This window comes from Misgurnus anguillicaudatus, chromosome 17, assembly GCF_027580225.2.
Source record: "Misgurnus anguillicaudatus chromosome 17, ASM2758022v2, whole genome shotgun sequence".
NCBI lineage: Eukaryota > Metazoa > Chordata > Actinopteri > Cypriniformes > Cobitidae > Misgurnus > Misgurnus anguillicaudatus.
The window spans coordinates 30760160-30787266 of record NC_073353.2 but is presented as its reverse complement, the minus strand read 5'-3'; the positions used below and the strand labels follow the sequence as shown (position 1 = coordinate 30787266).

General features: G+C 38.0%; 1 protein-coding gene and 1 non-coding gene across 34 annotated transcripts in view; one reads left to right on the top strand and one right to left on the bottom strand.

The window, feature by feature from the left end:
* Window positions 1-27107, bottom strand: part of clasp1a (cytoplasmic linker associated protein 1a) — an 86990-nt gene that overhangs the window by 39318 nt on the left and 20565 nt on the right. For 32 of the 33 annotated variants that reach the window (XM_073855304.1, XM_055216444.2, XM_073855318.1 and 29 more), the window contains 6 exons: window positions 22688-22766; window positions 22455-22558; window positions 19711-19802; window positions 19437-19512; window positions 18920-19017; window positions 11974-12044 (listed from right to left, as the gene is read on the bottom strand). In XM_073855304.1, coding sequence (XP_073711405.1) covers window positions 11974-12044; window positions 18920-19017; window positions 19437-19512; window positions 19711-19802; window positions 22455-22558; window positions 22688-22766 — 520 coding nt within the window. Of the gene's footprint in view, window positions 1-10906; window positions 11056-11973; window positions 12045-18919; window positions 19018-19436; window positions 19513-19710; window positions 19803-22454; window positions 22559-22687; window positions 22767-27107 lie in introns of those variants that run through there. The other variant, XM_073855329.1, reaches the window with a different exon arrangement.
* LOC129452591 (U4atac minor spliceosomal RNA) lies at window positions 23544-23672 on the top strand. The gene has a single exon (XR_008647182.1). It is a non-coding gene; the product is annotated as a U4atac minor spliceosomal RNA (small nuclear RNA).

Sequence of the window (27107 nt, the reverse complement as noted above, 5' to 3'; positions counted from 1 at the left end):
TAATCAACTGGTGGTGACAGGTCAAGCGGATTGATCTTGGCTGAAAGAGCACACGAGAAAAACATTTTCTAAGTGCACTCATATTAGTGTTTCACATGGTGGCTAGACCACTCACTACTAAAGCCTTCCCATCACACTAACTTGCATATATGTTGATTACAATAAGCACCCATTTTCACAGCAAGAACCCTAAAAAAGACCTCTAAGTCCAAGTCAAAAAACTTTTTGACTAGTGTTAGTCAGGTTTAGACAGACATGTTCCTCTACAGCTTATGCTGGGTACACACCAAAAGATTTTTATATCTTATAAAATTTTCTAAATGTGATAGACAACAAACATGAGGATAAAAATCCTAGATCCTAGTGTGCCATGATGTGTCAAAGACAGCACACCACACACAAACAGATTTTCAACCAGAAACAGCGGGAACAGGGTCCGTCTTTGCTGTCCACATCAACTTCCGTCTTCCATTATCTCGCTTTCTGATTGGATATCGTTTCGTTTCACGTGATAATTTTAAGAGCGTGCACGCGTTTGTCCTCGAGGTTCCCCTCCACACATCAGGATTTCTGATCGTAAATATTAAACATGTTTAATTTTTACCATTCGTGATCTTGGCGGTTCTAACGTTCTTTCGATCAGGTTCGGACACTCTTAACACACCCAAAGAAAATCTGATAAAATAATTTGTAGAACCATCAAGATAATCTGGACATAGCTAGGAGTGTTGGAAGGGGGGAAATCGGCTCAAAATCAGCCTGATTATCTTTTGATGTGTACCCAGTAATAGTGGTACAGCATTAAGAATTGTGTAGAACAGGGGTTTTTAAACTGTGGGTCGGGACCCACTTGTGGGTCGCACAGTGGGATTAGGTGGGTCGCACAAAGCCGCTTGGCTGTAGTAGTGGTTTGGTGGTGACACAATAAACAGTTTAGTCCAACTAACGATAATCAATTAATTCTGATATGATATACCACAGGGGCGGAGTGGGACCAAAAAAATCTATACCACCGGCCCACCGTGGTAAAAAAAAGGTCTTGTATTTAAAGTAAAACTACGGTAATACAAATCGTAATCAATCTGCAAAAAAAAAAACATTTTCATAATAATATAATAAAATCATCAAATCATGGATAATTTTCCTAAATGAGTAACTATACAAAATGATACCTGTTTGAAAGACGGAGATGCGCACCTGTCAATCAGCTATTACATAACAGAGCGAGACCAGAGATGAACGCGCTCATAAATGGGAGTAATATGGAATACTTTCTTTACATCTTTGAAAAACTGTAAGAATTTTTCCTTTAAATATAATTTTTGTCATATAAAGTTTTGAGAGATAATAATGTTTTTTTCCACTGCTATTGCTCATTTATTTTAACGTGTTTGGCGCATTTACCTCAGAGTTTATTTCAGTTATTTTGCTGGTTTTCCGGTAATAATAATACAATTTACATGCCAATCCTATACTTCCTTGTCTTTTATTTCATTTCATTATGCTGTTATATGTAATATGAAAATCACATAGTAGGAAATATATAATGTGATACTGCAAAGTTACCCTTCTTATTTTTATTTATTATATAGCCATATGGAGACAAACATTTGCAAATGTGCTGATTTGATCAATTAATGTACTGACCACCAAGCTAGAGATTTTAAACATCCTTAATCCACACTTACTATCAAATAGTCTATCTGCTTGATGGATCAATCCGACCGCATATGTACTCCAATAAACAGGCATTCAGCGGCGCGGCTTTTTACATCAAAGGCCGACAGGCTATATGCCATTTGGGGAGCGCCGTTCAATTATCCCCCTGTATTTTTTTAAATCCTAAACATGGTTGGCCCTGTCGAACAGGTTGAGCACTTTTATGTTGAGCAAAGAGGCTGCACAGTTTGACCAGCGGGAAGCGGCCGCACATCAAGCCGCCAGACGGGGTTGCTATAACTCGCAATGTATAACTATTATCAGACGACCCTTGCAGCCTCAAAACACTACCGGCCCACCGGGAAATGTCCTGACTCTCCCGATGGCCACTCCGCCACTGATATACCATAAGGTATTTTGATATTGCAGTTAAACTTACATTGTATTAATAAAATGACAAGGAAAATAAAAATACACTCATAAAAGAGTCATATGTCTCGGGATAGATTGTACCTGTTTAAGTGAGTCGCTAAATGAAAAGTTTGGGAACCTCTGGTGTAGAGCATTGCGTTAGCAGCACAAAAGCTCACAGGTTCGAACCCAGGAAAAACGCATACTGATAAAAAATGTATACGTTGTATTGCACTGTAAGTCACTCTGGAAAAAAGCGTCTGGCAAATCTATTACATTAAAAAAAAATAAAGATGTCTAAAAGAGGTTATTCAAATGCCATTGATTAATCTAAATTCTGGACATATGCTGTAGTCAAACCCTAAAAGAGCGGAAGTTTGAACATTCCAGCAGTCTGGTAGGAAGGAGATGGCAGTCCAGTCTTTCTGAACAGGAAGGAGCGACAGGATAAGTCTAATCTGCTGCTCGAGTCCTGTGCTGTCACCATCATGATATTGTTGCTTTTATATTTTTCTTCTTTACTTGCCATTAACAGTTGAAGTGTCCGAGTTGTTTTTTGTTGATCACTTGATCAATACACACTGACCAATAGTATTTTATGACATAATTTACCCATCTTCATCCAGGATTTCGTAATTATGAATAGAAAGTCCTAAAACATTATCAAAATATATTTAAAAATGCCACATGAATCTTTCCACACTAATGTTCCCACTTCCAGAGAGCCATTAGGTTCAATATGCTTATGTTCCATGGCTGGTAAAACTTTCGCCCGTCCTCAATCTCATACTACAGGTTGAGCCAATGTTGCTATTCCAGAATAAAATTACACATTGATAAATCCTCGGTGGATGGAAAACCTTTGTGTTGAAATGTAAAATACTGATGCATCTCTCCAAATTAACCAAACTGACCACTAAACACAATTTTCCACCATTTCTTTGAAAACAAAGTGTACATCAATCATGCCTAACCAATGCATCTTCACAAAAATCTTTTTATAAGAGGGTAGAAGCCTGCATGTTTCAAATATGGATCTCTGTATTTACCAGAGCAATGACAATTCAATAGAGATCTTTAAGGGAAACACAGTGACACTGCAACTTTCAAGAGCTATAATGACTGCTGTGAAATATGTTGGCTGCTGACAAACCCCTCATTATTGGTGAATGGGGGTGACAACAGCAGATTAGACCCCAATGGCATGCAATTGCCGCAGTGTGCGCAAAACCACTGAAGACAAGTATGATATGTCTACAAGGGAACCTTTCATAAGACAGCATGTGGGCAGGTAGGTATTTACAGTCATAGACAGAAACAACACAAAAAACTCATTTTATGGAAGTATCAGCTGTAGGTTGTAATTCTAATCTCCCAGTTTGCTTAATGATACCAGTTTGCTTTGATTTGAGATATAACAACAGCAGGTCTGTGTCGGCGTGTATAGACGGAGCTGAAGATTTTACGCTCTGTGAACTCAAATAATTGGCTTTAAAAAAATGAAATGGTGCATCATTTAACTGCTGTGAAAATCAATCTAACAGCAAGCTCTCAAATAACTGGTTAAATAGGAATATGGGGAGAAATGGCTCATTTAAAATGTTTCCTCTCCACGTGCCACTCGAATACAAAGATGGTAGTGTCTTATCTGGAGATTGCAGAAGGCACTAAACACCTGCTGAAAGTTCAATGAAAAAGATTGATTAACTTACTTAATTTAGTTTAAAATCAGTTTTCTTCCTTTTAAATAAAACTATATCAGATAAGATTCTCAATAATTTTTACAATATTCAGGAAAACTTTATGGTGCCTTCTTGCCATTTTCGAAACTTGACGGCATACGTTCTCATTTACTTTATGGGAATTACATAAAAAGGTAAGCAAATAATGTCAGAATTCTCATTTTTGTCTAAACTACTCCTTTAATAATGTTAGTTTGGTAACACTTTAAAATAAGGTTGCACTTGTTATGTATTTAGCTAACATGAACTAACAATAAACAATACTGTACTTCTACAGAATTTATCCTAGTTCATGTTATTTTCAGCATTTACTAACACATTTTTAAAATCAAAAGTTGTCAATTTTCTTTAAAAAAAAAAATCCAGATAATTTACTCACCACCATGTCACCCAAACTGTTGATGTCTTTCTTTGTTCAGTCGTGAAGAAGAAGAATGTTTTTGAGGAAAACATTCCAGGATTTTCTCTTTTTAATGGACTTTAAATGGACCCCAACACCAAATTGCAGTTTCAACGCAGCTTCAAAGACTCTAAACGATCCCAAACAAGGCATAAGGGTCTTATCTAGCGAAACAATTGTCATTTTTGGCAAGAAAAAAAAATGCACTTTTACACCACAACTTCTCTTCTTCCTTCGGCTGTGTGAAGAGCCAGCACGACCTCACGTAATTGCGTAATGACGTGGAAAGGTCACATGTTACATATATGAAACGCACATTTGCGGACCGTTTTAAACCGTAAACTGACACAAAGACATTAATTAGTATCATTCGACATACAACAATGTCAGAATGGTCCTCTTTCTCCACACTTGTAAACACTGAGTTTCAATACATCATCCGTGACCTCTTGACGTGATGGCGTTTTACTTGAGGTCGCATTGGCGCATCACAAGACAAGAAGTTGTGGTTTAAAAGTGCACATTTTTTATTTTCCATGCCAAAAATGAAAATCGCTTCGATGGATAAGACCCTTATGCCTCTTTTGAGATTGTTTAGAGTCCTTTAAAACAGCAATTTTAAACTGCATTAAAACTGTTAAGGGATGGGGTCCATTAAAGTCCATTAAAATGAGAAAAATCCTGGAATGTTTTCCTCAAAAAACATAATTTTTTCTCAACTAAACAAAGAAAGACATCAACATTATGGATGACATGGTGGTGAGTAAATTATCTGGATTTTTTTAAAAGAAAATGGACTAATCCTTTAATGCCAGTGAACTAACATGAACAACTGCACTGGCATTAACTAACATTAACAAAGATTAATAAATGCTGAAAACTATATTGCTTATTGTTAGCCAATGCATTTACTAATGTTAACAAATACAACCTTAGTGTTACTGTTTTTATTCAGTTACTGTCAAATTTCTTCTGTGCAATATGACATCTATATGATGCATAGGCAGAATCTACTGTAACTGCTCCATGCTGTTTGTAGATTAAGCCAATTTATAAATGACTATGCAAAATTTTCCCCAAAGAACCGAAGGAGTACATCAGTGTTTTAAAAAAAAAAAAAACAATTATTCGCAGAGCTTAGAAAAAGCCCAGGCTCTGTGTCAATATGATGACAGATGGTATTGATTCAAACTTATGTATTTACTTAGCAGGGCAGTGGTGAGATAATATTTACTCTCATTACTTTCACAAACTGACTCAGAAATGAGCAGTGTCCTCACAAAGTGACAAAAGTCTGGAGCTGACTTTAATATCGCAGACACTGCTTTAAGAGATGTGTCATTTTAGCTGGAGTAAGGGGGTGTGTTAATCTTTTCTGCATGACCTGTCAACTTCGATTTGGAGAAGCACATGTCTATGTTTTGCAGAAATCCTTCAGATTTCTCATATATGCGACTAAAGGCAGACTTTGAGTGTGTTTACATGTGCGACAAAGTGATGACTATCATAAGCAGCGTTATTAAAATGGATCATATTTGGAAATCACCAGTTTTTTAATGGTCAGTACAGCTAAAATTCATAATGCAGTATGATACTTTTTATTTAAAAAATGTATGTATATGCATCTTTTCTCAAACACTGTTTTGTAGTTAATTTAATTAGGTCTAAATTTAAATGTTTTTGACAACATTATTAACGTTTTTGCAGCCTAGCCAAACATGAGTGCGATCTTCTTCTTGTGGGGTTTGGTGGAAAGGTTCTCAGTGCCACACTGCCACCTATAGACGGTTTCAGCAGTAACAACATAAACAAGTGGCTTTTCGTGGTCATCACGTAACTTCCGGTAAACTACGCGAAGAATAAATAACAACAAAGTCCTTTTAAAGTAATTTATTTATATAACAAGCAAAATAAACAACACGTAGGAACCCAAAACATTTGATATTTGTGACCCGTCACGGAAACCAGGGACACAAGTCGGCAGCACAAGTTTCGAGAAAATGAGAAACAAAGTTTTTTTTTCAAAATTTGTGATTTTCGTTTTATTGCAGAATCTGTTAGTTGAGATCACGAAGAAGCCTCTCCATGTTTGAGATAGCAGTTTATGTATATTTAAAAGCGTACATTTTGCGGTTAAAATAGGCTTGTTTTCCGGAGATTCTAGCGTGCAGCGGGGGGCGTCATTGTCTGTGTGTATATTTACATATACTGTATAAGCTTGTGTTTTCGCCTCCGCCCCCAAAGGAAACAGCGTGACTACTGAATAAGGATAGTTCGCCCAAAACTGAAAATAATGTCATTAATGACTTACCATTATGTCGTTCTAAACTCGGAAGACCTCCATTCATCTTTGGAACACAGTTTAAGATGTTTTAACATTAGATTTAGTCCGAGAGCTTTCTGTCTCCTCCATTGAAAATCTATGTATGGTGTCCATGTCCAGAAAGGTAATAAAAACATTATCAAAGTAGTCCATGTGACATCAGTGGGTCAGTAAAATTGTGTTGATACATCGAAAATACAGTTTGGTCCAAAAATAGCAAGAATTACGACTTTATTCAGCATTTTCTTCTCTTCCGGCTCGAGCGTGAAGTCACGTGACTGTAGTGACGTGGCTGCTCTGTAACTTAGACATGTTTGCTGAGTTTTATTTTTATTTTTTTTTTTTCAAACTTATAGCGTGCGTCTCCCCAGACTGTAAATGAAGCTCGGGCGCACAAAACAAAAGAAATATAAAAGAAGCGGGGGCGGAACAAATAACAGTCAACCGCATATACGTCAGCCGCGTCACTGACTTTATGGGGCGCCGCAGTCGGATGACGTCAAAGTACCGCGAGAGCTCTTTAAGAAATCTTACGGAGTAGTTTAATTTCGACTCGCTCTCGCGGTACTCTGACGTCACGTCTGCGGCGCCCCATAAAGTCAGTGATGCGGCTGACTGTTATTTGTCCAAACACACAGAAGTTACACAGAGATCGTTGTATTCTTTATATAATTGGCTACATGTTTTGTCTATCAATATTTTCCATGAAGTCATTGGCTGATGGAGGAACGAGCGAGCGATTGGTAACATCTCTTAAGGACTTCACGTTTTCGACGGTGCTGTTTTTGGATTATCTATTATTTTAAATACAAACTTTGAAGGCGGGTTCATGTGTTTAATACCGGAGTGTAATCTGATATACCCTTACATGTTACGGTGTAAATAGTCCTCAGATTGTATATTATATTGTATTACCAGAAGTTCATGCGAAATAGACTATATATCTATATTTCACGGATTATACGCATTTGTGGACAAAAATCATTGGATGATTCACACATCTGAAACAGACTGGATTCGACTTGTGATCCCCGCAAAGGTAACGTTCAAAGTCCTGTTTATTTTTGCATTTTGTCATTCGGACTTTTGTAATAAAATAACGTTACTACATATGATGGTAGAACCTCTGTATCTCAAAACGGCTTTACAGGGGGTATGGCTTAGCTAAATGAGATGTAAATGAGCCCTATTGTCTCTCCAGCCAGGGAAAAGGGAAAGTGTTAACTTTTTTCTTTCTCAAATTTCTCAGCATTCTCTTTCTTGAATGTGTTACATTCAAATGGCCATAACTTCTCCAAATCTTATCAGATTTCCATGTGTTACACATCGTTGGAAAGCTTAGAATCTGCACTTTCAGAATCTATGAATAACTCAAAATGCCCCAGATCCGACTTGTGTCCCTACTTTCCGTGACTGGTCACATTTGTTTAAGAGTATATTTTCAGCTAACACAGTCTCACCCCATGTCGTCAATATTTGACGACACTTGACCATTCGTCAATATGTGACGCGGAGGGTATACCTTTCGCGTAATTTTTTGACGAACTGGGGACTTCAATACTATTACGTCCGTTGCATTCTCTTCTCCTATTTTCTTACCATTTTCGCGTCGGTTTAGGGTTAGATTACGCAAAATTAAACAGTGTACGCGAAATTAAACAGTGTACGCGAAATTAAACAGTTGTCACCTGGCGTTGGGGTTAGAAACAGTTGTCACCTGGCGTTGGGGTAAGAGTTAGATTTGGGTAGGGATGTCATTATGTAAATCTAACCCTAAACCGACGCGAAAATGGTAAGAAAATAGGAGAAGAGAATGCAACGTACGTAATAGTATTGAAGTCCCCAGTTTGTCAAAAAATTACGCGAAAGGTATACCCTCCGCGTCACATATTGACGAATGGTCAAGTGTCGTCAAATATTGACGACATGGGGTGAGACTGGGTTGTTTCAGCAACTAGTTAGACCATTAAACAAACAGAAACCGGAAATAAAGTTCGGACCAGACGCTTATCGCGTCACCGCACGTGTGCCCGATGAAACGGTCTATAGAGCAGGAGTGTAAAGCACACTTCCGGCTCGGCAGTCTCTGCATTAATCCTAATAATGTTGAGAGAGACAAAAAAAGAATATTCGAATCTTAAAATTTTAAATCAAATGGCAGCAGACCGAACGAATAATCGAATATTCTGGCCCAGCCCTATTTAAATTATTTTACAAATTAGGTTATTTATTGGTATACATACTGTACATGTTAAGACACTCCATGTTTTAATACTAAACCAATATAATTTGTTTACCTCACCTGTGAAAACACCTGAAAAACCGGTGTTCTCCACATGCCCCCATCCCTTTAGTCCACAGTACTGCTATTGTGTCAAATGACAACTTCCTATAGCTGCTGCCCAGACAGTGACGACACAGCATAACATGTCAAAGTGACTTTGGGAAAGTCAGCCTAAAAGTTCGAAAACCCGGGTGACATGTTTACATAACAGTACTGTAGGACATGAACTCTTCCCCCGTCACGTTGGCTTCATCCATTAATCTCATACAAAGCTGCGCTGCTAACTGTGATTCCAATTTCAAGTGAGAGGCACGGCTAACGTTTGCACATTCTTTGATTGTATGAAGTATTTAAAGTAAAATGTCACTGCATCTCTCACGTGTCTTTTAGAGTATTAAGACGTGAATCCCTGCATATCACATATCACTTTCCACAGTGTATCCTCCTGAGACAAACAGACAGTGCTACTACACTAAATGCAGTAGAGATTTTGCCAGTGTTATGGTATAGTTGTTGCTTGGTTATAGGTGAACATCTGAAATATTATGTATCTGACCAGTAACCCTTAAACTGTTGCATCACTGTGGATTCACAGGAGAAAAACATATAGAAACTAATACGGTAAACATAGGCTGTGTTATCTATGGACATATTTGGATTTCCAAATAACTTGTTGACCATTATATTAACTCTTTCCCTGCCAGCATTTTTTTTTAAGTTGCCAACCAGTGCCAGCATTTTTAATGATTTTTACAAAAGTTTAATGCCATCCAGAAAATGTTCTTTTTTAAATATATAAACATACAATACATCAAATGAAAGAACAGACCCTCTGCTTTCAAACAAACAAAAAAGTTTCATCCTACTTTCATTAGTTCTCTTTTTATCACCTCTCAAATATAGGTAGGTTTCTTCAAAAACACCAAAGTCTGAGCAAAAAGCTGAGATAATAAAATTTTTGTGAAGGATTTTTGATAGAGATCAGATTCAGAGCGATCCTCAAAACATACACGGACATGCAGCTGTTTGCTCTAGCCATACTTCCGGGTTTTATAAGTTGCGGAAGAGCACCGCCTGGTGGATAATAGCAGTATTACGGATTGCCGGAAATACTCGTCATTGACAGGGAAGCCTTTTTTCTTAATAGGCTTTATGCCCAGCTGCACTACTTCCTGAACTTCAGCCAGCTCCTTGTTTCCTGTCTGCCATTATTGGACAAACTGATTAATCCAGGTGTGTCTGATTATTGTTGTTGTGACTACTGACGTCAGGCACACCTGGATTAATCAGTTTGTTTGTGACTACTGAGGTCAGGCACACCTGGATTATTCAGTTTGTCCAATAATGGCAGACAGGAAACAAGGAGCTGGCTAAAACACCTGTTTACTATTAGTCAACAAGTGACTTTGCAATTAATTTAGGATGATGTACCAGCTTTAAAAATACAAAACTCATGATGAAAAATGTAATGTAAAAGTCACAAAGACGTCTGATGTGTGTGTACCTATATAAAAATTTTTAAAATAAGAAAAACTCTCCCTAGTTCCTCCGCCGCCCCCTTAGGACTTCATTCACCTGTGGAGTACTCAGTCAAAATGAACAACATGTTTAATCCTAATACAAATAAGTGTGTAATCGTTTTAGATAGAAGTGTCTGCCAACTGCAAAAATGTAAATGTAAAGTATAGTAAAATCAAAGTGAAACTAAAAGAAAGGCAAATTATAACAGGCTCTTAAAAGCACACATTGCATTTTTGGACTAACACTGTGTGTGCAACAATTAACATTTCATTTGCAAATCAATTTTAATCTTACATTAATCCATGAGAATTAAAAAATTAGAGACTTTATTCCTCCAAAGTTAGATAACATCAGCAATGCCTGTACATGACAAACATGCCAACCACAGACACCAAAAAAGCGGAAAACCAAAAATAATATCACATCAAAATAGTGCACACGTTCTCATCTCCAAAACGAAAACAGACCGATGAACAGTCAGTCCCCTGTGCACACCAGCAGCTGCAGGTTTAATACTACCAGTACCCAATGCTACCTTCATTTGCCTGACATTACATTTGTCTTACCTTCTCCTGTTGTCATAGAGCGAGCGTCTCTTCAATTCACATGGAGAGACTGCACAGACAACAAAGCTCTAGTTTTTTCGACACACACACTCTCTCGCTCGGCTCTCCGCCTCTCCCTCCCTTTCCCTTCCTGCTGCTTTGGTCTTGTGACTGCACCCGAGACAAAAGCCACCCAATTCTTTAAAAAATAAGGGATTTAGAAAGGATTTCCCTCTTCATGGATGGGACGGAATGGACATACAGTTAATCCCTGCATCTGTTTGTTTGTTTGTTTATTTTTCTCCTTTAAAAAAAAAGTTTATTCACCAATGGAGTTTTTCTACGATGGATTGGAAAAACCTTTTTACACCCAACTGAGATCTTGGCACAGGAAAGACACTCCGGATAGGCCGGCCCTCATGCAACAGATTTACACTAAATGTAAGCCGAGGAAAAGACAGAAATTTCCGATAATATAACGCTATTAATATTTTTGCACAGACAGCAATTACTAAAAGACTAAAGAGCATTTAGCAACTCGCATTACTGAAACAGATCAATATTGTTAATCTGTAAGCTTAATATACACACAAGCTTATGCTTAAAACTTTTATAACAGTATTTTTTATTATATCTCCATTTGTTTTATACTCTCACTCAGCGACAGTGTTCAACCACACAAAGGAAGATATCAAAAGACCCCAAACATCCCACAAGATACTGCATTTCAACCACCTACTGAAATGCAAAATGAGTGTAAATCCTGCAATACTCCAGTGTGCCGGGCCTCGGGGGAGAGCAGGAGAATTATTTAGCCCTCCCTCTTGTTTTTCCAACAAACATGCTTCATAGCAGCCTCTTATATTTACTGAATCTCAATTGTCTTCCAAATCCCACCCCCAGGGACCTTGAGGGGCAGATATTTGGAAAGCCTGATCAAAAATGCATTTTAGCCTACCCTACTGCAACCAATAAAGTCAAATCAATCATTATTTAACAGTGCTTGAATGCCAACAGGACTGTAACTACCATTCACATCATGAAGAGGGGTACATATAACAGTAGTTTGATTTATAAACTTTTCCTACCTGAACCAGATGAGGGGATCATGTTCCCAGCTCTTTGGACTTCATCAAATCTGCTAAAAATGACATTTAACCTGTAATGAAGTAAAAAAAACACATTAAACCACAGAAAGCAGGGTTGATTAAAACTAAGCTGACAAAGGTTAAATATTGCTTTAGTTACAGAAAAACTGTAACCAGATCAATAGAAAAGTAACTCTTGGAAATCTGCTCAGGCATGCCATTTTTCCACTACATGACCTTTGGTGTACACAACACAATTTGAAGAAACAGGTGTTGCGAAAATAACAGGGAAGGTGCTCAGAGAACAGAGTAAAAGTTTATGAAATATCTATAATTTGCTTGTTCACTTATGGAAAAAGTACAACTGCTTTCATGTGCTTGCCTGGTATTTCAGGCACCTGTCACAGTTATGAACACAACATCATGACTTTTCACATATAACAACATTGATCGCAGTGAAATGATAGCGAAAGCAGTCTATCTGTTGTTTATCACAAAGAGATCAGACTTTGTAAAAACTGTATTTTTTAGAATTATATACAGCAATTTAAAGCTGCATTGTGTACCTTTTAAAAGGATCTCTTGACAGAAATGGAAAATACTATACATAACTATCAGTGGTGTATAAAGACTTTACAAAAATAACTGTATTGTTTTTATTACATAAGAATGAGGCGTTTTAATATACATAAAATGCGGGTCCCCTTACATGGAAGTCGCCATTTTGCGCTGCCAACTTTCTACAGTAGCCCTTAATGGACAAACTGTCCTTTAGAGAGCATTTTGTCACTACGTTGTCTCAGACGATGAGATGTTTGTCCTGTGGCGGCTACAGTAGCTTCACTATGCGTTTCGAAAGGGAGGGGTGAGCTGTGGAGTGAGCCATGGTTGCAATTCACCACTAAATGTCACTAAAATTTACACAGTGGACCTTTAAAGCAACACTATGTAGTTTTTTAACCTTTAAATAATGTCTCTAAAATTATTTCAGAACTTTTAACTGGACAAAATGTACTGTTGCTGCAACCTGAGCAGCCTCCTAGCTGCTACAAGCACACTCTGAAAGTGGCAGTGGAGGGTAGAGCACACAGCCCCGCCCCTCCCACTGCCTGCAGAAGAGTGTCTGAAACCACTTTTCAACCACATGGGGGAGCTGTAAGTCACTTTACATGAAAAATACATAGTGTTGCTTTAAACTATTAAAGAGTAACTAAACCCTAAACCAACTTTTTTTAGTTAATGATTTGTAAGAATGGGGCTTTATTAGTGCTGCTCATTGATGCGAGTAACTTTTTTGACATTTGGGTATAAAGTGTTTCAATGCTACAATATATGGTGTAAAAACTTAGGAGTGCTGCCCTCTTCAGGTTGAACGGTGGCTACTGCAGTTGAATTTTCCTGTTGGGTGTTGCTGTTCTGCTAATGTAAGCGGTAAGACCCTACGTAAGCAGGTTCAAGCTTAACCCACCCTTATCACGATCTTACCACACCCTTGGTACAAGCTCAGTTTGTCCCCTTTATCTCCGTTGGGGTCTGCCCACTTTTCTTGCATTTTTCAAATATTGCCAGTGGGTGAGTCAGGCTCTGACCAGGGGTTTAGTTACTCTTTAAGGACTGATCATTCAATTTTTACATGTTGACGCTAGTCTCAGCCTCAGACGTCACGCCCACAAACTGTTGGCTGAACGTCTGATGTTTTTCGTACACTTTTCTGGAAACCCTGTGAGAATGTTAAAGTCGGCTTTGATTGGTTGAAAAAAAAAAACGGATTTCCAGGAGACGCGAGTGTCGCGATTAGTTTCGGTCCCTGGAAAACAAAGCTCTGACGTTCCATTGAGTGAAGAGAGTGTTCACGTGGATAATAACGAGCAATTATCATGATCAGCTAAACATTGGATTCTTAAAAATATGCAAAGTTTGCGGCATCGACTCTCTAAAAGACGTCCAAGAGTTTTGCTTGAGGCAGTTAGTGGAGTCAAAAAGTTCAGTTCTCCTGAATTGCTTGTATGTGTTAAAAAGTGGAGATATGCTTCAAACAGATGTTTAACGGGAGTGTTTCATTGGTGTGGCTGTTGATGAAGTGCACAACGTTGTTCTATGGTGAGTAATGTTGTTTATTTAGATGCTAATCGGTTGCGGCTGGTCATTTCAATAACCGACTTGTTGCCAGCCGGCTCGTTATTGTGGGGAGTCCGAAACGTGACGCTAGATGAAACAAACTGTGATTGGTTGTTTGACATGTCGGTCAAACAGCTCGTGGGCGGGATTTGTCCAGAAAAAGCAGCGAAAAACACCAGACCTTCAGTATTGAAGGTCTGGCTACGCGAGACTATGTTGACGCTAACTTGGCTATCGCTGCTGACAAAGCATTTCAATAGCTTTTAAAAAATCTTTGCAGTTTTTGAACCTTACATATGAAGTTTAGTGATAAAAAATATGCACATAAGCACACGTAAAGCAGAAACACGCAGTGCAGCACCCTGAAACTGTATCCACTGTACTTTCCAAGAGCAGATGATGCTTTCTACTTGTAAAAGCCCATGAGAATCCCTCATTCCTCTCAGAAGATTATCTGTGTGAGTCAGATCCTCAGAGCTTAGGGCATCAACGCTGATTCACCAGCATATTCAGAGATTTTGCAAAGGGGATTCTGGCATAAGGATGAAATGACACATATCTGATTTTCAGTATGGAAATGCATAATTTTAGCTTATAACTAGGGCCAAAATGCATAAAATATTCACAACAAATTCACTTTTAACTTTTCTGATGAAATAAAACTATTCAACTTGAAAAATGTTACATCTATATCAAGGTATGTAAAACCATTGAAAATGTTGCGTATGTGCGGGGCGGGTCTATCAAAAGAAGGTCCTGATTCTATTGGGGTAGGGGCGTGTTTGCTTAGATGATTTCAAATGTCAACATTGGCTTTCAGAGATCATGCACCCTGCCTTTAAAGGATTAGTCCATTTTCTTAAAAGAAAAATCCAGATAATTTACTCACCACCATGTCATCCAAAATGTTGATGTCTTTCTTTGTTCAGTCGAGAAGAAATTATGTTTTTTGAAAAAAACATTGCAGAATTTTTCTAATTTTAATGGACTTTAATAGAACCCAACATTTAATACTTAACTCAACACTTAACAGTTTTTTTCAACAGAGTTTCCAAGGACTATAAACAATCCCAAACGAGGCATAAGGGTCTTATCTAGCGAAACGATTGTCATTTTTGACAATAAAAAAAAACAAATATACACTTTTAAAGCACAACTTCTCGTCGTGTAGATCCGGTCGTGATGCGCCAGCTGACCCCACTACGTCACCGCAATACGTCATGACGTCAAGAGGTCACAGAGGACGAACGCGAAACTCCGCCCCAGTGTTTACAAGCGTCTTGAAAGAGGACCGTTCCTACGTTGTTGTATGTCAACTGATACTAATTAATGTCTTTGTGGCAGTTTATTGTTTAAAATGGTCCGCAAATGTGCGTTTTATATATGTAACACGTGACCTCCCTACGTCACTACGCATTTACGTTAGGTCGCGCTGGACCGGACCTTGACGAAAAGTTGTGGTTTAAAAGTATATATTTTTTATTTTTCTTGTCAAAAATGACAATCGTTTCGCTAGAAAAGACCCTTATGCCTCGTTTGGGATTGTTTATAGTCCTTTGAAACTCTGTTGAAAAAAACTGTTAAGTGTTGAGTTGGGTATTAAATGTTGGGCTCTATTAAAGTCCATTAAAATTAAAAAAATTCTGCAATGTTTTCTTCATAAAACATAATTTCTTCTGGACTGAACAAAGAAAGACATCAACATTTTGGATGACATGGTGGTGAGTAAATTATCTGGATTTTTCTTTTAAGAAAATGGAATATTCCTTTAACGCATAACAGAACAAAGCATTTAATATGAAATGAGGAAATATCTGCTGACACCTACAAAAAAATGCGAAACATTTAATCCTACAAGATTATATTCAGCACTCCACACCACACCGCAACAGACTTTTGAATTACGGATGAGATGCCTGTTTGAATAAAGTGAAAGTGATGTTTTAGTGCTAAAGTTGTGTACTGAAAGCACTTTAGCATTCAACTGAGATTTCTTCTTTGGAGTTCCATGCAAATTAAATCTGCCTCCTAATAAGGCTGCCTGTCGAGATTCAATCTTTCAGAGATAAGTCAAGCCCTTTAAAACTGTCAAGCTTTTAGTAGAGTGTGTTTTAGACTCAAAACAAACAATAAACATTTTGAAAATTATAATACATGTTAGATTGAAGATAAAAACAAGCAAGAAAAATGACTGACCCATATGGATACACAAGGGTTTGATTCTTTCCTAAATCCCTCTTATGTCGGGTACACACCAAAAGATTATTTACATCTTATAAGATTTTCAAAATGTGATAGACCACAAACATGAGGATAAAAAATCCTAGATTTAACCGTTTTGCTCCTATAGTGTGTGATGTGCCATGATGTGTCAAAGACAGCACACCACACACAAACAGATTTTCAACCAGAGTCTCGACTGTGAACACAGGAAATCTCGCAAAATCTCGTGAGACTTCAGAATAAGCGTGGCAGACGATATGCAGAAAGAAATTTCAATGATAGTGTCAGGAATAATTTAACAGAAAATTCAAGGAAAAAAAGAAAAGGGTTTGGGTGAAGTAGTGGAGACAGCGGGAACATGGTCTGTACAAGTTCACTTTGCATCAGCTTCACTTTGTGCTGCACCATGACTGCTTCCGTCTTCCATCATCTCGCTTTCTGTTTGGATATTGTTTAATTTCACGTGATAATGTCAAGAGCGTGCACGCATTTGTCTTCGGAGTTCCCCCCACACATCAGGATTTCTGATGGTTTGATATTTACGATTCGCAATCGGGCGGCTCCGACGTTCTTCCGATCAGGTTCGGACACTCTTAACACACCTCACAGTCACACCGAGGGAAAATCTGATTACATAATCTGTAAAACCATCAAGATAATCGGGACACAGCTAAAATTGTCGGAAGGGGGGAAATCAGCACAATCTTTTGGTGTGTACCCAGCGCTAGGGCCATTTTAACTGTGTGGGAATCATTAATAGTAACAGGATTTGATCTACAGCCAAAAAATTTTGACACAGATGAGAATGAAACAGACTGGCATGCTGTCAGTGAAATTCATTTTATTTCTCTTATAATAATAATTGAGTGCAAAGGCACTAGCTAGGCCTAGTGGTTAGCACACACACACACGCACGCACACACATGCACTTTGAGCCATCGTGTTTAGGCTGAGGATGTAGGTTACAGGCCAAGAACAAAAAAACCCCATATGACTTAGTATCCATTTAAGCTTACTTACAGTCATAAACTTACACACTTACTTAAATAGACATTTACATAGTCATCTGAGATTGGGTGTGAATGGTTGCCTATCTTAACACTAGAGAGTTAACAGCCCATTGTGGGCGTTAATGGCCCTGTTGAGTCTCTGGGGCTGTTTATACCTGGTATTAAGATGCGTTTTAGTCGTTAGGCCGTTTCTTCTGTCCACTTTCGACCGCTTCCTGATTACTAAAAGGGTGGTCTGTGGGCGAGTCCCTCAAGTTTCATTTAAACGCGAGCAGTTTTAAAATGACGCTGCTTGTGTTGCAGGTAAATAATGCTGCACACCGTTTTATACCTGTATGAAATAAGCTTGCTTAACTTTCAAACGCTCGCAAAATTCAAACAAATGAAAGAGCCTAAAACAATGAAAGCCCAAAGATAGCGCTATACACTGTGTTTATGCACTAGAAGTCATGTCCGATGTTAAAACATTGTGCTTGTACATCCCAGTAGGCGGAGATAAGGCTGCCTTTTGTGGCTACCCAAACACATTCAACCACATGCGTGTCTACACCACAAAATCAATCCGGTCGAATAGGTTTTCGACTACCTTTGAATGTGTTTGAAAGTGGACAAGCTCAAAACGTTTTACACCTGTATTTTAGTGTTGTCCACTTGTGAGCCAATCGACCAAAACCCATCTTAATAGTAGGTTGTAAACAGTCTCTCCGACAACATAGCTGGTGACAGTTGTGTCCTTTATTTCTGGAAAACCTTAAGGCAGTCATTCAGTTCTGAAACCTTTTCTTACTTCCTAAAGTAACTCTAAAGACGGTCGACTATTTTTCAGCACACTCATAGTAAAGGAAAAGGTTTCAAGGAACTTGAAATGATATCAAAGTTTCACCAGTACATAAAATAGGATTATAAGACTGCCCCAGAAGGTCCCAGCAGTGTGGCATCTGAGGAACCCCAAATGATTCCTCAAGTATCTTTTAATTATGACAGTGAAGAGACCGAACTCTTAAGCGAGATGAAACCGCAGGACACTTCTAATTGAGCCTCGTCTTAAGAGTATTAAAACTAAACCACCGAAGGGATCAAAGTAGCAGATGCATGAACGTTCCCTGAAGACATCCCCATGTTCTAGTAAAGGAGGGGGCGCCTAACAGATGTTACAAACAAATTCAGACCACAAGCAAATGCTGTTAGCCTTTCCTCCATAATCTGCAAACTAAAGCTATCAAAAACTACTTTCATAACGTCATGTGCACACCAAGGTTGCAGTGGAGAAGTATGGGTGGAGGCTTTCACTTGCTCAAACCAAAAGCCATTATGAAAGCCACAGTGTGGCTATGAGGAGGTTTGTGCTAAATGCCACAGGCAGTATGATACGGGACATAATGTTAGCTGATGAGACCAAATTAGACTTCAGTTAAGAGGGCAGAGACTGATTCTGGTCTGGAGGGAAATTGAGACCTAATGACCTGTATGAATAGCTTTCCCCTTTTAAGCAAATAAGAAAAATTACATTACTGGTTTATAAAATGGTCCACTGAGTCTGTTAAGAAACACTTAATAGGGAAAAAAAATAGAAGAACAGATACAAACGCTCTTACCGTGATTGCGGCAGTCCTTTTTTGCTAAGGTCAATCCTAACCCTCTCTCCGACATGTCTGTATATTTCCACGAGAGAATTCATAGCCGCATCTCGAACCTGGGAAGAAGATCGGACAACAACTTCATAAATCCAGTCATTTTAAAGGCACCTGACATTGTGCTTTATAACTCAACTACTATTTAATTCATCTGATATACCATAAAAACTAAAAACGATGGCTGGGTGTTATAATTTTATATGACATAATATGCAAATTGTATAAAAGGTGAAAAATGCCATACATAGTGTAAGTTTTTCTATTTTTAAAATGACAGTCTTACCCTTATTTGCTATCCACTATATCTCTTTTTAAATGCACATTTATACTGTTTAGTGACTCGAAATCAGAAACCACCACCAGAGGTCCCCAAAGCTTTGTATAACACACATTCAGGCCATTGTTCTGTACCAAAACCATGTCACCTGGTTCAGGGCTTTTTAAAAGATCTTGCATTATAATAAATGTCGGTGAGTACCTGACTCGTAGGGTCTCCAAGTAGGTTACATATATGTGGTACTATTTTACTTAGGGTTAAGCCTTGGGCACCGTATCTGAAAAACAGAAGAGATCCAGCATTGGGTGAGGGGGATGGGAATTAATACAACATGGGGTTTACAATCTTAGCCAAGTCCGACTTTACAGGCTTATCTCGAGAAAAATGCGCAGCTCAATTTTAGCCACTGAATGTCTGCAAATGCATTTACAAACTGAAACAAATGTAAACCTGACAAAGAGGCAAAGGTACTTACATGTTTAGAGTTGCTATTAGACAGAGACAAACCCCCTCTCTGGTCCTGTTGTTTTTGTGTTTGAAACCCCCCAGCATTCTGTCCCATATGTACTGTAACAGCAACAAGCATTACAATTAAAAGATGTCTAATCTTATTAACAGATCAGTCTTTGTATGGAGCTAAGGGTCTTTTCATTAACTAAATGAAATTGTTGTTTCCCAAAGGTGAGCTTCTGTTCAGAGGTGAGGGAGATCTTCAAACCTGACATAAGCAATATGTTGCATGCAGGCTGTGAAGTGTACTAAACTTTACATATGAATAAATCCTGGTTTCTATACTATAATTATATACTATAATTACAAATATAAACACTGCCTATTATACACCTGTCATAATGTCTTTACGTTAGAAATTTATTGGCTGATAAATGTTACTCAGGACAGTGAAAATCCCGGCAGTGACCTTTAGGCTACGGTAACGTTGTAGTAAAATAGGTGAAATGTTTCCCTTGCATTTATGAAATATTTCACATACACATGAAAATGCTGTCTGAAAAAATCCCTTTTTACACAGGTCCGCGAAGATGAGTAAAAAAAAACATTGTATTATGTATGCCAGGCCAATACGGCACATATGCATTCTTCTACAGAGCAATAAATGCAAACAATCAATACGGGGAAAGCATCAAGCAGTTTTGTTTAGACGGCAATGAGGCAGGTTTGTTACCAAAATTGACCCAGGACAATAAAGTCTACGGCTTTAGTGCAAATAGCATTAGATACTATTCACACAAAGTGTTAAAAAACATATTTTTTTAGCAATAGATGCTATTTACACTTAGTGCAGACAGCTGTACATGCTATTTAAACTAAGAAAAAAAGATATTTACACTAAGTGACAATATCAGCATTTTCTTAGCGAGATGCTTTTCACAGTTGGTGAAAATACGTTTTATTTAATAAATACAATTATTAAAATTTGCTATAAGTGTTAATGGTAATTAGATGGTATCTATATTGGCAGATACTATATGCACCTCAGTATTTTTGTAGCTTAAAAGGATGCAATAAGTAACGGAGTGTAAATCGTTATAATTATTACAATTATTAAATGGATGCTGCATTATTGGGAGAATAAAAGCCCTCCCTACACCACCCCCTAACACTACCCAATAAATACTTTTTTTTCCTTAAAGGACAAGTTCGTTATTTTACACTTAAAGCCCTGTTTTCAGATTGTTTATGATGAAATAGAACGGTTTTGACTGAAATTTCGACATATGCCCCGAGAATTTTCAGGTGTTTGTTGTTTCACCTCCCACCTCTACAATGGCTACATAGGCGCACTGCAACAATCCTTCCCAAAATGCATTAAACTTTCGTCTACAAAGACGTGAAACTCACCGAGTGGTCAGGGCTGTTCACTGATATGCTCACACAAAAATCACTGCAAAAGATGCTTTCCAACAGGTTACCATTCGTTGTAAACTTGTGGACCTATTTTTCCAAACGCCTCACACCCGAATAATAGACACTCCAGTCCAGTTGGTGGCGATAATCCACCTTTGCCAATTGCAAGAATACAAACAAAGTTCCCGGCGCGAAGTAATACCGTACCTCACAGCACATCTTATACAAGTCAATGGAGTTGGACAAAAACTACGATAAAACCTGTTGGAATGCATCTTTTGCAGCAATTTTTGTGTGAGCATATCAGTGAACACCCCTGACTACTCGGTGAGTTTCACGTCTTTGTAAACGAAAACTTAATGCATTTTAGGAAGGATTCTTCCAGTGCACCTATACAACCATTATAGAGGTGGGAGGTGAAACAAAAAACACCCGAAAATTCTCAGGGCAGCCGGCATATGTCGAAATTTCTGTCAAAACCGTTCTATTTCATCATAAACAATCTGAAAACAGGGCTTTAAGTGTAAAATACCGAACTTGTCCTTAAATAAACACTCGTTAGGCACTTTATTTCCACTTTTTAAACATTTTCTTCATTTTTATAGAAAATAAATGCCTTTTCAATGTGATAGGAGGTCGGCAAAAGGCAGACTCGAACCAGCGACATACCATCAAAAGCCAGTTTCATAAGCCATACGCTCTACAGTCTGCGCCACTGAAGCGGTTGATTTCTGTGCATCTTTTTAAACTTTAGGGATACAACCAGACATTGGTGGGCGGACCTAGTGTAAATAACATTTGCCAATAAGGGACGCTTTTTGCACTTAGTGTAAATAGACACTCCGGACTATAAAATATTGTAAACTTTATTCGAGAAGTGTTAAATGGATAGTGAATGGGGCTTACGAACAGTTTAATTATGAACATTCCTCAAAATATCTTCCTTCGGGTTCATCAGAACAAAGAAATTTAAACAGGTTTGTAACAACATGAGTGTGTAAACGACAGAATTTTCATTTTTTGGTGAACTATCCTTTAATAAACTCAGCACCTTGAGCAGCACAAACACAGTCCTGTGGCCAATATTGTTTTGGTAATACTTGTGCATGCCTATAGACTGAATTAACACATGCATATAACATCACCGCTATCAGATATTCACGGTTAGGTAATTTACTCAAAGTCATAGTTTTCAAAAACTACAACATTGAAACCTGTCATGGGAAGTTTGTTTTATTGAGATCCCAAAATGCCATTGTTATATAAACAAAAAGCCAAACCGCATCAAACCTTCCCCTTTATGGTTGAACATGGCCCCTTAAACTAAACAGAAACATACAACAACAGAGCTACCTGAGGAGAAGCTGCATGGTCCATGATCTTTAGCAGCAGGATTTGATCTTGATCTCTGACTTGATCTTTGGCATCGCCTAAACGATCTATCAAGCTGGGCAAAACTAATGAAAGAAAACAATGAATAAACAGACAATAAAGACAAACATACTGTCAATAAAACTCTTGGTATAAGAAATAAAATGGGACAGAAAAACTATTATTGTTATAGATTACAGCAAAAGTAATCATACCTGTACCAACTTGGGGCCGAAATCGGTCCTGTAATCTTGTCACTAAGGCAGACAGTAGGTCTATTCCCATCAGAGCCAGCTGAAAATGAGAAAGGAATAAAGCAAATACTTTAAAAGGTGTGTATGACAGGAATGTTACACCAAAATGTTTAAACTGTTTCTATTAGTTTAACAATGTCATTGGCAATTAAATTATGAAAATTTCAAACATTTAGGGGCGGTTTCTCGGACAGGGATTAGACTAGTGTAAGACTAAAATAAATGTAAGGGCTGTCCAAACTGAAAACAATTTGAACCGACATATATCTCAAAATACATCAGTGCCCTTTGCTTTGCCTCAAAATGCACAATAGTAATGTTTTTGGTAAGGCATGGTTGTTTAAACTAGTTATATTTCCTGATTAAACGAAGGTCTAGTCTTGGTTTAAGCTAATCTCTGTCCAGGAAACCACCCTTTAGTCTAAACGAGCAGTGCAAAGGATTATGGGTTAAAACATCCTTAAATTTTTTTACATCTGTGTATCTAAAGACTTTTGCACAGTTCTGTACATACCACATACTGCAGAATAAATAATAGCAGTATGCAGGTATGCTAATTCAAACACAGCATTAGTCAAGCAGTAGTGCAAAGGATTATGGGTAAATTGACCATTTCTTATTTATTTTCATTTATTTCACTATTTTACAACATTTCCAGGGTTCATTTAAAAAATAAATCCCATCTGCTTCTACCAAACATACTTCCTTGCAATTGTTGATTGAAATATTTATTAATATATTTTTGTTTGTAATTCCAACCACCACAGAGAAGAGTATCACAAACCAAAGGTACTGTCATTGCTCCACCCATCACATATCTTTCCTTGTCATGGGGTTAAGGACGGCTCAATGAATGTATAGTGAGAGTTGGCCTGCTAACACCATAATCAACACAACCGCATCACCTGGCTTCCTGAAGTCAGACAATGGTGCAATTTTTGTGAACCCTCTATTAAGTTAAAAGATAATAACAAATGAACCTCTACTGAAAATACAGCTAAAAGCAGCTTAAGCTGGTTTAGGGTTGCGGTAGCTGGTTTAAACTGGTCCTCCCTCCCTGACCATCCAGCTTAAAAAGTACCCAAAACACATCTAGACCAGCTAGCTACACCAGCTAGCTACACCAGCTAAAACCAGGCTGGGAGACCAGCTCATCATATTATGCTGAGTTTAGCTGGTTTTCTCAGTAGGATATTTTTGTCTAAAAAGTTACAAACATTTCTGTTGTTGTCTTTGGCTTGATCAGAAGAATATATCAAGGAATATAAGTTTTTTAAAAATGCATTTTAAATGCTGGGCTTGACTGAATTACTAAATCATGATCCTTTGTTCAAACCCAAAAAGAAAATTACTATAATTATCCCAGTGACACCCAACTAAAGTAAAGAACGGAGATACAGATAAACCCCATCAGCTGAGGAGAGCATTAAATGCCTTTGAGGAGGTGTAATAAAGGTTCCTTCTTTGGCAAGTCATATCATGAGACACTAGGCAGCTGATTTCTTTGTAATCCTTTTAGGATACACAATGTCTGATAGGGTAACCACACATAGACACTTTTAATTTGCCAGGAAGATCCATCAGAAGGATCCAACATCAACTTTATTGAACGCCATGTGATTTAAAGGTCTGGCGGTACCACTTTTAGCATAGCTTAGCACAATCCATTGAATCTGATTAGACCATTGCACTTAAAAATACCCAAAGAGTTTTGATATTTTTCCTATTTAAAACTTTAGTCGTCTGTAGTTACACAGTGTACTAAGGGGCAATGATATTATGCAGCGCCTGAAAATAGTGCCCTTGGTAACTTTCAATAGCAGGGGACTATTTTCGGGCACTCCGTAATATCATTGCGCCTCCTGCAGCCATGGTATGGCAGCAAAGTCCTTGATTATTACGACAGAATGAGTTTGTTACTAGCCATATCGGCTTAGAAAATCAATTTTTTCTTAGGACACAATGTAAATAGGAAAAATATCGAAACTCTTTGGTTATTTTTGAGTGTGATGCAAATGGTCTAATCAGATTCAATGGTTTATGCTAAGCTATGCTAAAGTGGTAGCGCCAGACCCGGAGACCGGGTGAATGGAATCCAAAACGGTAAAAATCTAATGTTTAAAGGCGGAGTCCACGATGTTTGAAAAACGGTTTGGAAAAGGAGACGGGCCGACTACCAAAACACACTTATAGCCAATCAAATCAAATCAAATGCCGGGTTGCGTATGTGCGGGGCGGGTCTATCAACAGAAGGTCCAGATTCTATTGGGGTAGGGGCGTGTTTGTTTAGGTGATTTCAAATATCAACATTGGCTGTCAAACATCATGGACTCCGCCTTTAACTCTAGGGGAGCTGGAAAATGAGCATATTTTCAAAAAAAAGTGGAGTGTCCCTTTAAGGAAATGTACCACTCACTTATAAATATTTTTTTACTGACAATATGACTGTATTTCACATGAATTTATTCGTGTTATTGTGTTATTAGTTGTGACAAACAGCACAGGTCCTGTGTAACCTGCAGTACCATATAGATAATAAAAACTGAATCTGACAAACACATGAAGCCTGGTATAATTTAGTTCCTCATTTTCATTTGGGTCAAATAATATGAATAAAATATTCCACATATGTGACCCTGGACCACAAAACCAATCTTAAGTAGCATGGGTATATTTGTAGCAATATCCAAAAAGACATTGTATTGGTCAAAATTATAAATTTTATGACAAAAACCATTAGAATATTATGTAAAAATCATGTTGCATGAAGATATTTTGTAAATTTCCTACCGTAAATATATCAAAACATATTTTTGTGAGTGGATAAAGTACTAATGACAATTTCTCTCTGTATTTACTTTTTTTTTCACCCTCAGATTGTAGATTTTCAAATAGTTGTATCTCGGTCAAATATTGTCATATCCTAACAAACCATACATCAATGGAAAGCTTTTTATTCATGTTAAGAAAATGGACCCTTATTAGTGGTTTTGTGGTACAGGGTCACATTATGTGCCATCACAAAGGAGAAAATTCACTCGTGGTAAATTCCTTACTGAGGCAAAAGTTCTTGAGTACAGAGTTTCGACAGATACTTTCTTTAGAAGATGATTTATATGTTTTTAATTTGAATCATGAACATAACTCACATCAGCTAAAATCAGATATGAAAACATACACTATGCTGCAATTTTTAATAAAGGTTACCAAACAACAGCCTTTGTATTTACTTGTTAAAATGAATTTTTACTCGTAGTAGGAAGTGATAAGTCTGCGTGTCTTTCCGCCTAATGACAGCATTCAAATCGAACGACCGTTGTTTGATTCATCTGCTAGGTAAAACCTGACCACAGCCACTTTTTACCAAAGGACCTCCCATTCCCAATAGATAGACAGTTGACAAGCCTGCCCCAGCTCGGTGTGCAATACAAATCACCCGCCCACCAGCGATCTCCTTCTTCAGACTGTCCAAATTCAAACATACCCTTTGCAGCTATTTATATCTCTCTGTTCCACTTGAGTCAATAAGAAAAGCCAAGGACTTTTGTCGAGCTTTTGTTCATCTCATCATCTTTCTCTGTTTCCTTCTTAATGATACATTAGCAGACATGATGGGAAATACAGAAGACCGCATTTGATTGTTTCGGTTTCTATTCTAGGCTCAAATCGCTTCAAAAATCTAATAATATTTCAAGTCTGCATAGGTTCGGGCACAGCTGGTCAAACAAATGGTGGGTATCAGGAAAGTGGGGCGTGCAACTGTCAAGACACTAACAAGACAGATCCATTTCACAAAGGTGTGCACATTCCATCAGTTTTGCCTTTGTCTTGTTAGCAGCGACATTGGTTTGCAGGGTTAAAGGGACACTTTACTTTTTTTGAAAATAGGCTCATTTTCCAGCTCCCCTAGAGTTAAACATTTGATTTTTACCGTTTTGGAATCCATTCAGCCGATTCTCCAGGTCTGGCGGTACCACTTTTAGCATAGCTTAGCATAATCCATTGAATCTGATTAGGCCATTAGCATTACCGTAACATGGCTGCAGCAGGCGCAATGATATTACGCAGTGCCCGAAAATAGTCCCCTGCTATTGAAAGTTACCAAGGGGACTATTTTCGGGCAGTGTGTAATATCATTGCGTCTGCTGGAGCCATGGCACAGCAGTAAAGTCCTTTATTATTACACTGGAATGAAATTATAGTTCCTAGCCATCTGCCTAGAAAATCGCAACTTTTAAAGGCGGAGTCCACGATGTTTGAAAAACGCTTTGAAAAAGGAGACGGGCCGACAACCAAAACACACTTATAGCCAATCAGCAGTAAGGAGCGTGTCTACTAACCGACATCCTTGCCGGGTTGCGTATGTGTGGGGCGGGTCTAT